Here is a 13501-nt window from a genome sequence, read left to right on the forward strand (position 1 = left end):
GCGTGCACATGCGCGTGTGTAGGGGAAGCGCATTCCGGGCAGTCCTCAGATGTTGCAGCTCAGTTTGGACGGGAAGAGGCTGTACGTAACGACGTCTCTCTACAGCGCCTGGGACAAACAGTTCTACCCCGACATGATCAAGTACTGCAACTCACACACTTCTAACACACTACATGTAACATGCTGCATGTGTGCTACTGACACCGACAGACACAGACTGACAGACAAAATGACACAGACTGACTAACAGAGTGACTGACTGACACCCATTGAGTTCACTCTGTTACCATGTTGTAAACCAGTGGTTTACAACCACTGGTTTAGTGTGGTTTAGTGTTATCTCGCTTAACAGTAAACATACCAACATGCAGTATAAGTGTATACAGGGTATCTGCACATTTCTAAAGTGACAATTTAATGACTTTTAAGACCTTTTAAATACCAAATTGGCCAAATTGTCAAATATTACATAAGAAATAGGCAAACATTGTGAAAATAGCCGCTCTACAAGCTCACAACGCCTCGCAGTGCGAGGTGTTGGTAGTTGTAGTTCGGCTATTTTCACAATATTTATCTGTGGAACTGAGTCAAACTAAATGTAATGCCTACAATTCCAAGTTGCTTGTCAGGGTGGGGGGGGGGGGTCCCCAGTTCAAATATGATTTTGGGGGGTCGCGGCCTGAAAGGTTTGGGAACCCTTGTAGTAAATGGCACCAGAGCATCCGGTCTCGGTCCAGCAGTCTCGGGAACAGTTTCTGTAAGAGTTCAAAACTTGTAATCCCTATCCGAGCAGATCAGATTTGGATTTTGGGTTGTTAAAAAACAGCATTGGGATCACTTTGATATCTGATCTTTGATAATAGAATGTTCTCATAATAATATAATGTTCTCTAGGTTTAATACGTTTGATTAATCAAATAATATCTATTAACACCCAAAATCCAAACCTGATCCACTCGGATAAGGATAAAAGGTTTTTAACTCTTGACCAGAAGACTTCGTTCTGAACTCAAAAACGCCATAGAAACTGTAACAGGAGGAGGCACGGTGGCGCAGTCGGTAGCGCTGTCGCCTCACAGCTAGAAGGTCCTGGGTTCGATTCCCGCCGGGGGACGCTGTGGGCGCTGGGGACTTGTCTTCTCCTCCGCGTCATCAGCGCCCATACCCTAGGTGGGGTTGGCGAAAGGGCCTACTCTGTGTGGAGTTTGCATGTTCTCCCCGTGTCTCCTAGGGTAGTTAATACCCTCACAAAAACATGTAGTAATCCTGGTCGCTATACCGCCTCCCCCATGACAGCCGGGGCGCCTGATGGAGGGGAAGGGAACTGGTTGGAATAACGTGTTCCTTCCACGCGCTACGTCCAACCAGGGAAACTCCCCCCTGTCAGGTGACAAGAAGGTCAGTTGGCTCTCATGCCTGAAGGAAGCATGAGCTCGGCCCTGGCCTCCCTACTGTGGGGGACTGGTGTAGTGCTGGTGTAGGGCTGGTGTAGCGCCCAGGATCACTTAGGAAATTGGCACCGGGTGAAAAAAATGGGTTACAAAAATCGCGGGATAAAAATTTTTAAGAAAAAAAGAAACTGTAACAGGACTACAATTATAAAGCATGATGTATACTTTGTCATACGAGTATAAATACATGTGTTGTTCCGTAATACACTGATACAGTGTCTGTCTGTCTGTCTGTCTGTCTGTCTGTCCATGGCTAATCATGCAAACCACTGGACCAATAAGTGGCACTTGTCTTCTGCACACTGCCAGTATGCCAAGGAGATAAGACCTCTCTCTGTCTCTGTCTCTGTCTCTGTCTCTCTCTCTGTCTCTCTCTCTCTCTCTGTCTCTGTCTCTGTCTCTCTGTCTCCAGAGAGGGCTCGGTGATGATGCAGATAGACGTAGACTCGGTTAATGGAGGTCTGAAGGTCAATGAGAACTTCTTGATCGATTTCGGTAAGGAACCAGACGGTCCGGCTTTGGCCCACGAGCTCCGTTACCCAGGAGGAGACTGCACCTCTGACATCTGGATCTGATCAGCTCCATACCGCCCCCTGCTGCTGGGAGCACTCGACTACAACCCTGACTATAACGATGCTAAATGCTTCAACCATTAAATAATACTGAACTTCTATCTTTAACTTCTATTTTTATATGAAGAATGATATCCTGTAATTACTGGAAATATTAGCATAAGTTGTAAGTGAGTGAGTATGATGCAATACATTCCTTTAGGCAAGTTTATTTGTATAGCACATTTAAACAAAAAGGGAATTCAAAGTGCATTCTGAATAAACCACAGTCGTCTGATTCAGGAGTTCTCAACCTGTGGGTCGGGAGCCCCAGGGGGGTCCCCAAATTACTTTGGTGGGGTCCCTTGATGACAGTGAGACCCTTTTAATGCCAAAAAAAAGAAGGGAAAAAAATACCATTACGGCATCAAATGTAATCAACAAACTAAACTAAAAAAACTGGTCAAACATAATAAAAGAAAGAGGAAAAAAATTGCGAGGCGTTGTGAGCTTGTAGATCGTCTATTTTCACAATATTGATCTGTGGAACCGAGTCAAACTCAATTGAATGCCTCAACTCCTACATTCCAGCTTATTAGGGTGGGGGATCCCCAGTTCAAATAAGATCGTGGCCTGAAAAAGGTTGAGAACCACTGATCTGATTGACTGTTTGGGGAGACCTGTGAAGACAGGTAGTCAAGTCAACTCAAGACACATGCATGGACACGTTTTTCCAAATCCAGCTGAGACATTCAGTAAATCCTTTAATCCTTGATGTGTTCTTAAGGCTGACGTTGTAATTGTCTTAATGTCACTGCTGAAATTCAGGTGTGAGTCCATGATGACTGTACACCAAGATTTGGGTTGTGGTTTATTTGATGAATTGTATTTTGAAGTTTAGTTTTTTTGAAATTTTGTTCAATTATCAGAGCCTGAATTCAAACATGTTTCCTATAATTCTGTAACGCACACAATATGCAATAAATGGTCTGCATTTCTATAACGCCCTTATACAAAGTGCTTTGAATGTGCGTTACATTCACTCATTCACACGTGCACACACACACACACACACACCCCCACACACACACACACACACACACACACACACACACACACACACACACACACACACACACACACACACACACACACATTAAATGTAGGGTCCGCCAAACGTCTTAATTTTGAACTAACCCTAACCCTATTTGGTACTGCCTATTTGGTAGAAGGAGATTTCATCCTTCTTGGATACAACTCGGTAGCCTGGTACTGGCCTGGTATGGTCAGACTAAAACACAGACGAGCAAATGATTTCACTTTGGAAGATTTGTCTGGTTTCCAGGCTAATGTCTCTGTTGGCCTCTAAGTACACTTTCCACCATGTCAGAACCTTTGTTTATGTACTTGAGGAAGTTGCAGACATATTTGATTGCCTTTACTGAACTGCAAAAATTCCACCTTATGTGTGTTGAACGTTTTAGACACAAGGGGGCAGTATCCGACAATCCTCAACTTTTGACAATTGTCAACTTTGATGCTCCTCTGACTTTGACCTCTGCTTGAAACCATTCTCAACAAGAGGCCTCATTCAGTACTGGGGATAGCTGCTTGGAACATTTTCCATTGACTATATACTGAGTCATGGTTTGGATGATGTTGGACCAAACCTTTTCCTGTCAAGGACGCATTTTCACGATTTTTCAAAAATAGCAGATCTACAAGCTCATGAGCTTGTATATCTGCTATTTTTGAATAGCCAAAGTATAAAATGATAGTTTATGTGGTTCAAATCTAAAATGACACATGCTTTCCCGGTTTTAATGGGGTAAGATCGAGGGTTTACTGGAAGGTGAGAGAAGTGTGGTAGTAAAGTTCCGGCTGCTGTGTGTTAACATATTTGCCTTTGTGCTGTAGTATATTGTATTAGATTATGAAATTACAAGGCACATTTCTTGCTAGAAATGTTAACAAAAGGCCCGAAACGAATCCATATAATTGTAATGTCCAATGAAAACGGCCGGGTTGGGAGTGTGAATGTGTTGCTCAATCCCCGTCTGTGTTATGACGCTGTACAATAGACCTACTGTAGCTACAGTAGTACATATGGCACCCTCGTGTCCTTGTTAATTAATGTTAGCATGTTTTTGAAACAATCTCTGGTGACTCAATCGTCTCACTGGACCTGGAAATTTATTATTTTCCAACAGTGCACCTGCTGTTGAGCCACTATTTCATCACCACTGGGCCAGATGTCATCACCAAGAAACACACACCTGCCTTTGCTTGCCCAGCTCATGTTTAATTTGAACCCACGTGGGTATAGTCTAATTTCAAGGAACTCCAGTTTGATATTAAGGTCACCGACCCCCATTACTCTATACAAACCATTTGCACACTCTCAGAGTTACAGATCTGTTAAATGCAATTTGGCTCTTATCTATCAATAATTGAGCTCCTGGAACCCCCTCAAGGACACCTGGGGTTCCCCGGACACTTCTGAATGCAAGGTACAGTATATAGTTGCAAGAACACCGGCACACAAAGCTACGCCCACTGATTTAGAAACCAATCATCTCACCCCCCCCAATATGAAGGATCACCCTAAAACCCTTTGGATTGGTTCTGCTATGCATTTTTATTTGTTTAACTCTCTAATTGTTCCAACCCAGTTAGAGCAATGAAACCTGAGAGATTGCATCATTGTCTAGTTGAGTGAAGCATTTTAGAGACTCACTGGTAGATTTCCAGGTCACAAACAACCTGTTCCTCAAGGGAAAAATTTCTTTTACACAGATCGGTGCAGTGATAGGTAAAAATATGAATCGGCCTGTTATAGCGCCACCATGAGGCTGATTTGAACATTTTCAAGTGGCATTTCTTCATCGGCATAGTGGAAAAATGCGTGCAAAATTTCACGGAAATTACATGCTGTGTTCATGATTTGAGGCATTTTTTTTTTTCACAAGGGATGACATTGTATGTTTGTTTTTGTTTTTTCTTACTACCACAATCGGATTGGAGTAGATTAACATGAGAAACATTTCAAAATCAGGCATTCAAAAGTGTACAATTACTATTAGTAATGCAAAAGAGGTAAATTACAAGGCAGGTGCTCAAACACAAGGCAAGTCTGAATAGGCAGAAAGGCTACTATTAGCATTCATTGTCTCCGCCAGGCCGAAAGGCATGGCGAGAGAGCATGTTTTACCCTCCGTCCGTTTGTCTGTCCGTCCGTCCGTCCGTGTGTGTGTGTGTCCGTCTGTGACCAGCTAATCTCTGGCACCGTTGGCTTGATCGCAGCGAAACTGTGCGCACACACTCCCTGGATGCCAATTCCGAACTTCTGACTCAGATTTTTCACATGGGCCTTTTATAGCGCCACCAGGAGGCCAATTTGTGCAAAACATATTTTTTAACAGTACTCCTACAGATTTTGTTCAAAAATCTCGCAAATCGGTACACAGTATCTCTATAGTCATTAAACGAAACATGTTTTTCAGATTTTTCATATTCCATCCTGATTGGCTAAAAATGGCTTCCAAAGTTTGCAGGAGTGCTTTGTTTTCAACAAAATGCCTCAAATCATGAACACAGCATGTAATTTCCGTGAAATTTTGCACGCATTTTTCCACTATGCCGATGAAGAAATGCCACTTGAAAATGTTCAAATCAGCCTCATGGTGGCGCTATAACAGGCCGATTCATATTTTTACCTATCACTGCACCGATCTGTGTAAAACTTTGTATGCGCACTCCCTAGAGGTCAAGGAAAAACCTTTGCCCTGCATTTTTTACATTTGCCTTTTATAGCGCCACCAGGAGGCCGACTTATGTAAAACAATTTTTTTTATATTACTCCTTCCGATGTTATCCAAATTTCACGCAAATCGGTACACATGATCTCCATAGTCATGTGATCAAGACGGATGTGTTTGATTTGTCATATTCCATCCTCATTGGCTAAGATTGACATCTAAAGTTTGCAGTAGTGGCTTGTTTTGAACAAAATTCTACAAATCATGAACGCACCGTCCGATTGCGGTCAAACTTTGCACGCACATTCACACTATGTTGAGGAACAAATGCCACCCTTTTAACATTGGCCTGTTATAGCGCCACCAGCAGGTCTAATTTAGCAAAAAAAAAAAATTGCACAAAATGCCTCAAACCATGAATGCATGTCCGATTGCCGTGCAAGGCCTAAGAACAAATGGCACCCTTTAAACATTGGCCTATTATAGCGCCACCAGGAGGCCACAATAACCTACCTGACCTGGCGGAGACCTGTGCTCCGAGGAGCACTTTTTCTAGTTTCAGTCTTTTTTTGGCGCTGGCGCCACCTACAGGTAGCTCCTGGCGTTAGTCAGAACTTTAATAATGTTTAGAGGGGTTGTCAAAAACACATTTACGTGAACTACTTTCAAACTATGACTTTAACTAGTATATTGTATAGTAATATATATATATATAATATATATGTACGTATGTGTGTTGTATAGGGTACAGTACAACTTGTACTGTACCCTTCCAATCAGAGGCCACTATTCCTAATAATTAATCAATAGGTAAAATGGCTATAGGGTCTGGTGTTTCAGACCAACTGTATTGGCTTAAGTGGTTATTGTATGTTTATAATGTAAGTCATTAGTAACTAAAGTTTTTAAATCATTGTAGTTTAGTAAAAGTATAACATTTGCCTCTGAGATGCAGTGGAGTAAAAGTAAAAGTATTGAAAATTGGAAATACTCCAGTAAATTAAAGTACCTCAAAATTGTACTTAAGTACAGTACTTGAGTAAATGTACTTAGTTACTTTACACCACTGCTTATCCATGTTGTACCCTTGATGCAGAGAATGACGATGTCATCGATCAGGGAGACTTATGGAGGCAACATGTATTCATGTTGAAGTTCAAGTTCTTCATCATCAGACGTCAGGTCTGGTTGACGCAAACCTCCCCTTAGGTCCCCATGGGACCAAGTACCGTACCTGGGATGATAGAGCTTTTGCTTTTGCTGCCCCAACCCTGTGGAATGCACTCCCCATTGTCCCCAATACTCTCAGAGAAACCCCCACCCTTAAAACCCACCTCTTCAATATGTCTTTCCCCTGCTAACTCCACACCCCCCTTTCTCATCACTCCACTGTTTTTATTGATTTTATTCCTTAGTCTAAGCCTTTTCTTAATGTTTCTATCCCTAATAAAGTAGTTTTTCTTTGTTGTTTTCTCCTCCCCCCCATGCAAAGCTTCTTTGTGTACTTAGAAAAGCGCTATATAAATTAGTGTTTGGTTACTTAAACAATAAATTCATATGCCACCTACCATGGCTGTATTGTCTGCAAACTGACACAGCTGTGCCCAATGAAAGGTCATGGACCAGATCATATACAGTACGTACACAGCCTTGTACACAGGGGTGGATTAATGGGTGAGGAGGCCTCGCGCACCAACATTTTCCTGGATAGATGGGCATTATCCTGAATTAGTCGAGAGAGACAGACTGTTGGCTCAGACTATTTTCAAATGCTTCTGCCATTTGCTACGAATGCAAAGAAAGTAAAGCGAATATCTGGCCTCCCCCCACTTCTGTTTCGTCTGTATAGTGGCATAAATAATTCTTACTGTAATACTAATTAGTTGAAGCCTATCAAACTTGCTGCTTATCAGAAATGGACGTTCAAGAATGCATTTTAAAGACATCTGTTTGCAATTTTCAGGGGGCGTAGTAACAGACTCTGTAGCATTCATAGATTATAGAAGAGTTGTTTGGTCTTGAGAGACTAATACTAAATGGATGCATTGTGAGCCTGCTATTATCACTATTTTTGAAAATGTCTGGGGGGGGGATACTTTTTTGGAATATATGTGGGAAAAAGAAATTGTAGCAACAGTCAAAAAAAAAAAAAAAAAAAAACAGGTTATCCATTTGGTTCCATTCGTGTACTAAATTGTACATTGGGGGTCCCAAAAATGTTATCAAATAGGGGTCTGTGGCCAAATGCATTATGAAACTGGGGGTCAGGGTTAGGGGGCTTTTGAAATTCAAAAGGTTCAAAAGCCCTGCCCCTACTTGTGCCTCTCTGCCCAGATGGGCGGTGTGACAGATTACGTAATGGCATATGGTGGCAGAATGGATGGCTTAGCACTGTGTATAAAATGTAAGAACTGCACAAAGAATGTGGGAGAGGGGGTTAGACGGGGAGGACAGTCATGAGGGCTTGTCTAGACACACACCTGCTTTCATATCTGTACTTGTACTTGATGTTGTTCTCTTCTTTCTCTCCTCTGTCTTCCTCACCTTCCTCTTCATGTCAGATACAGGCACAGTTTAAGCTGAACAGAATGTACAAGTCTGGGGACGTCATTCTGGGTGGTTTGTTTGAGATCCATTTCTCCTCTGTCTTCCCTGAGCTGTCTTTCACCTCCAAGCCAGACGAGTTCACTTGCTCTAGGTGAGTAGCACAAATACAATAGCCCAGTCACAGTGATTCTCAAATTGCGTTTGGCCGTGGAATCCCATCTGAAAACATTTTGTGCCAGGGACCACCATGAGAGACCATTTTTGTCATTTTGTTTAAAAATTATACATTTTTTCCCCAATCTATCTAGATATTCAATTTTTGTGTCCGATTTACAAGTTGTAGATCGGCTATTTTTGAATAGCTGATCAAGAATAGGATTAAAGTTTGTTAAACTGATGTTGATGCTATATTAGCAAATTTAGAGAATGGGTAACTTGCATTGATAGATAATAACAAAGGATTAGTTAATGTTGTATATTTCTACAAAGATAAATATGCAGGGTTACAGTGTGATTTTGTGTGTGTAGCGTTTACATTCGAGGGTTCAGGCAGGCCCAGGCCCAGGCTTATGCCATAACTGAAATCAACAGAAACCCCAGCTTACTGCCCGATGTGACTCTGGGATATATTCTCTATGATACCTGTTTGACGGCTGAAGTTGAATTCCGCGGAGCCATGTCATTGGTCAGTGGGAGAGAGGAGCACTTTCAATTGGATGAGGGCTGTGTTGGGTCTCCTCCAGTGCTGGGAATTGTGGGTCCTGGAACCTCATCAAGTGCTATTGCTCTCTCTAGAATATTAGGTTTATACAGAGTACCCATGGTAAGTTTCCTACTTGAATGCCCTTTTACCATGACCTATTTTATATGCTTAATTTTTTATTATTTTGTTATTTACAAATGTAAAATATGATAAATAATGTAATGAGTTTTTTTTTTACAGCTTGAAAGACACAGAACGTATTTACTTGCAGGCAGAGCATGTGAGCAGAGAGGGTAGATTTTGAATGGAGTGTGAAGTAGGCTTTCAAAAGGTCGGATCACAATGAATCAAGTATGACTCTTTGTCCAGACCTGAGAGTAGGAATCCTTGACAGTGTCTCTGTCCATGGTGCTTAAGGATGCTTAGGATTCTATTGTGATTATGGTGTAGGGATTGTGTTAAAAGAATGTGCTCCAAGTGGTTTCTGAAATGTGATTCAAAATGGCAATGCCTGCCCTCCTTGTTTGAAGATAAAAGACAATGCAGCCTCATTATTCTTTACTTTTATTTTTAATTTTTTTCTTCCTCCCCCCTCAGCTCAATGCGCTGCTTGCAGGGGAAATTATAAAAACATACTAATTGTATATCCCAGAACAGATGTTTTGTGGCTTTTTTTCAGATAAGTCACTATGCTGCTTCCTCCACTCTGAGTGACCTGAATCAGTTCCCGTCCTTCTTTAGAACAATCCCAAATAATGACTTTCAGGTAAACAGCAGTACATGTTCCACACTCATTATGAATGGCTCGCTGTTTTATGTTTTTTTGAATATCTGAAGTATAAAACAGGGTTTAAGTGGTTAATGTGTGGTTTCTGGTTTGTAATAATAATATGAATCTGCACAGTAACTTGTATAAATGATGGAGAAAAAAGGTAACAGTACCTCAAAATGTACTCAAATGTACTTGATTACAGTACTTGAGCAAATGTTACTTTCTTCCACCACTGTTTGTGAAAGAAAATAAATAAATAATCTGAATCAGAAGCGCTTTTATTGTCTCATCACAGGTTTGCGTAAAGAAGTGGGCGATTTCTTTAAAACGTTTTGGGCACGCTCCATTTTGTTGTGAGAATAGGGAATATACAGATAGAGTAAGATTATTTTCTGATCAGATTGTGGTTCTTTAGGTGCGAGCTATGCTGCAGCTCATGATGCGGTTTGGATGGACCTGGGTAGGATTGCTGTTTAGTGACGATGCTTATGGCCGCAATGCTGGCCGAACCTTCCTGTCCGACCTGGCCCGGTCTGGTTTGGGTTGTGTGTCTTATTCAGAGGCCCTGCCCTGGGACAATGACCTGGACAAACTGGACAGGATCGTCACTGTGATGAAGCAATCCACAGCCTGTGTGGTCATTGCATTTGCATATGGAACCTATATGATTAACATCATGGATGAAGTTTGTTTTATATGAGATTTGAAATGTATGTAGCCTTCATTTAACCAGGAGAGTCACGTTGACATGTGAAACTTCTTTTGCTAATAAGTATTATATATGAAATAGTTATAAGGAATCTGAAATAAGTTACATTGAAGGAAATGCATCGCTTCATATATCATACATACATAGCTCTGCTGTCGGGCAGCTACCAGCTATGTCCAAATATAAACTTTTCAGGAAAAAAAAAAAAAAAAAAATACTGCCTCATCAAAGTTGGTATGGTGACTTTATACATTGTCAGATACTTGAATGTGAATGGGTTTTTGACCATTAATGTGGGGGTGGATGTTTTTTTTCCGTCTGACTTCATCATTCTATAATCAACGATGGAAAAAAAACTATTGGAGTTAGGTGGTTTGACCGACAGTTTTGATGATCCAATGCAGTTAGGAGGTTTAGTCAGACGCGCTTTTGTAATACTTTTCATTGGGGTGTGTGTGTGTGTGTGTGTGTGTGTGTGTGTGTGTGTGTGTGTGTGTGTGTGTGTGTGTGTGTGTGTGTGTGTGTGTGTGTGTGTGTGTGTGTGTGTGTGTGTGTGTGTGTGTGTGTGAATGAGTGAATGTAACATACATTCAAAGCACTTTGTACCACACAATCAACAGGTGGTAAGACAGAAAGTGATAGGTCTGCAGTGGTTAGCGGCTGCGGGTTGGACGACATATACTCATTTCCACACTCCTCGCTACATGCCGTACCTGTTAAGCACCCTAGGGGTTGCCATCCATCGTGGAGAGATACCAGGATTCAAGGACTTCATGTTAAAAATACATCCTCACAATGATCCTGACAACACACATGAACACTCCATAGTGAGTTTTTTGTTTAATTTAGTATTTGAACAGCAATTTCTAAATATTCACGAGTTGTTTTATTTATGCTTAAAGGCATAAAACAAACAAACTTTTATGGTGTAATTCAAATTTTATCGTCTACAGTGGCTCTTGTGTGCACCACGGACAGTTTTTTAAGCTGTTTGATTCAATATTTAGATGTTTGACATTCATTTGATCAGACACACCTCATCTTAACCATGTTCAGGTCAGTCCACACCAATGCAACTCCTTGCAACATGCAGCTACTTGCAACTGCTTGCAACCATTATCCCCAATGGCAGTTGCAAGGAGTTGCAATGGTGTGGACTGGCCTTAGAACTGTTTTGTTAGAAGGAGTTGCGACTAGTTGCATTGGTGCGGTCTGGCCTTAGGACTCATTGAAAACACATGTCCCTGGTAGCCTACTGGTGATGATTGATATTGTCCATATAATGCACGAGGGGGCTGTGTTTTTTTTACATTTTTTTACACCTTTTACATTTTATTTTGTAATGTATTTGAAAAAGAAGAAAATACGAACAAAATATTGAATCAAGCAACTTAAAAACAGTCAGGGATGCACACAACATCCAGCGTAGATGTTAAAATGACTGCAGAAGTGTTTGAAAGAGAATAGCCCTTTAAGTCTTCATTGTGTTTCTTTAGGTGAGGCAGTTTTGGGAGCACACATTTCAGTGTAAATTTGCACCCGTTCCGTCAGAGTGGGTGGATGCTGGTGGAGAGGTGTGTACTGGACAAGAGGACCTAGGGACATCAGAAACAACTCTTTTGGATGTGTCTGACCTCAGGCCAGAGTATAATATTTACAAGGCTGTGTATGCTCTGGCCCATGCCCTCCATGACATGCTGCAGTGTGTGCCAGGAAGAGGGCCTTTCATTGGGCACAGCTGTGCCAGTTTGCAGACAATACAGCCATGGCAGGTGTGATATGAATATTCAGTTTAGTCTCTAGTATATACAACTAGTCTAGTTGTATTCTAATTTTGAATAATAATACATATTTAAATGTGACTGGTAAATGAAAATGAACAAAGCTGTTTTTTATAGTGTTAGTAAATGTTTATCAGTGGTTGGAGCAGAAACACAGTTACAAAGAAGCCCTTGGGGGGGGGGGGACTTAATATGTTGAGGTACATGCATGCTGGAACACAGAATAACATGTTTTTCATGCTGACAAAATGTAATAACCCCTTTTTTCTAATGGCCAGATGGTTTAATACTTTGACAATTTACTTTGAGATTATTCTGCCGTGAGCCGGCACCACTACAAGGACCTGGTGTGCGTAGCATCTTTGTGCACAGCAGATGGTTTAATACCCCATAGACATTTGTCAGTCATTGCAGTTTTCCAGTGCATTCAATTCTGAAGTCCCTTTTTGAAGCAAAAAAAGATTCAAGATTGACCTTTCATGAATCTTAAGAAAACAAGATCTGACACAAAATGTCACTACAGGTTGCCACATTATGATTATTATTGTTTTCACAATGTATTCAGTTACATTTACTTACTATCAGCTGAAGCTCTATAATTAAGCAATATGAAAATGTGTCTGTGTGTGTGTGTGTTAGATGTTTGTGTTTGGGCCGCGAGTGGGCAGGGGGAGGGTGAGAACGAGACCTGTACAAGAAAAAAGAGGGATGCACAGTGGACGTACACACAGCAAAGCACATCGGTTGTATAGATCCCATATTCTGAGAGGGCATGGGAAGCCATTGGCAAGCCCTCATTGGCTGGCCTTGAGGACTAGAGAGAAAGTGAGGACTAGTTGCAGCCCCTGTTCATTGACTGTAAAAAGAAAATAAATCATGCCAAGAACACGCAACATACTAAAGCCTATACAACTTGTGCTATAACCACGCCCCCCTTCTGTGGCCAGCGCGGAAGTGCCTCCCTCTGCCTACAACAACTGCGGGCATTTTTTTTTGCCCATATAGTTTTTTATCGCGACGGAGACACGCCGTCTCAAGCTAACTTCAGCCGCGTGGGGCACCATCGAGTGAGCTAAAGCAAACGAGTTGCCATGCCTAACGTTGCGAAGCTAAAGCAAGCTAAAGCGAGCGAGTTGCCGTGCCGAACGTTGCGAAGTTCGCTTGGGCCGACTCAGCACCGTTCGAGTTATGTACCGATAGGGACAGAGAAGTAAATCATGTTTTGGTGA

The 13501-nt window shown here is 41.6% G+C and overlaps 1 protein-coding gene across 1 annotated transcript; it reads left to right on the forward strand.

The window, feature by feature from the left end:
• On the forward strand, nt 1–2122 carry LOC308083351 (methanethiol oxidase-like). Its single transcript, XM_080425645.1, has 2 exons — nt 1–141; nt 1864–2122. Exons 1-2 carry the CDS (start codon nt 50–52, stop codon nt 2024–2026), a joined length of 255 nt encoding a protein of 84 aa, XP_080281771.1. The 5' UTR covers nt 1–49; the 3' UTR covers nt 2027–2122.
• The last annotated feature ends 11379 nt before the right edge of the window (nt 2123–13501 follow it).

Source organism: Gymnoscopelus braueri (assembly GCF_963280865.1).
Source record: "Gymnoscopelus braueri genome assembly, chromosome: 4".
In the NCBI taxonomy this organism is placed as follows: Eukaryota; Metazoa; Chordata; class Actinopteri; order Myctophiformes; family Myctophidae; genus Gymnoscopelus; species Gymnoscopelus braueri.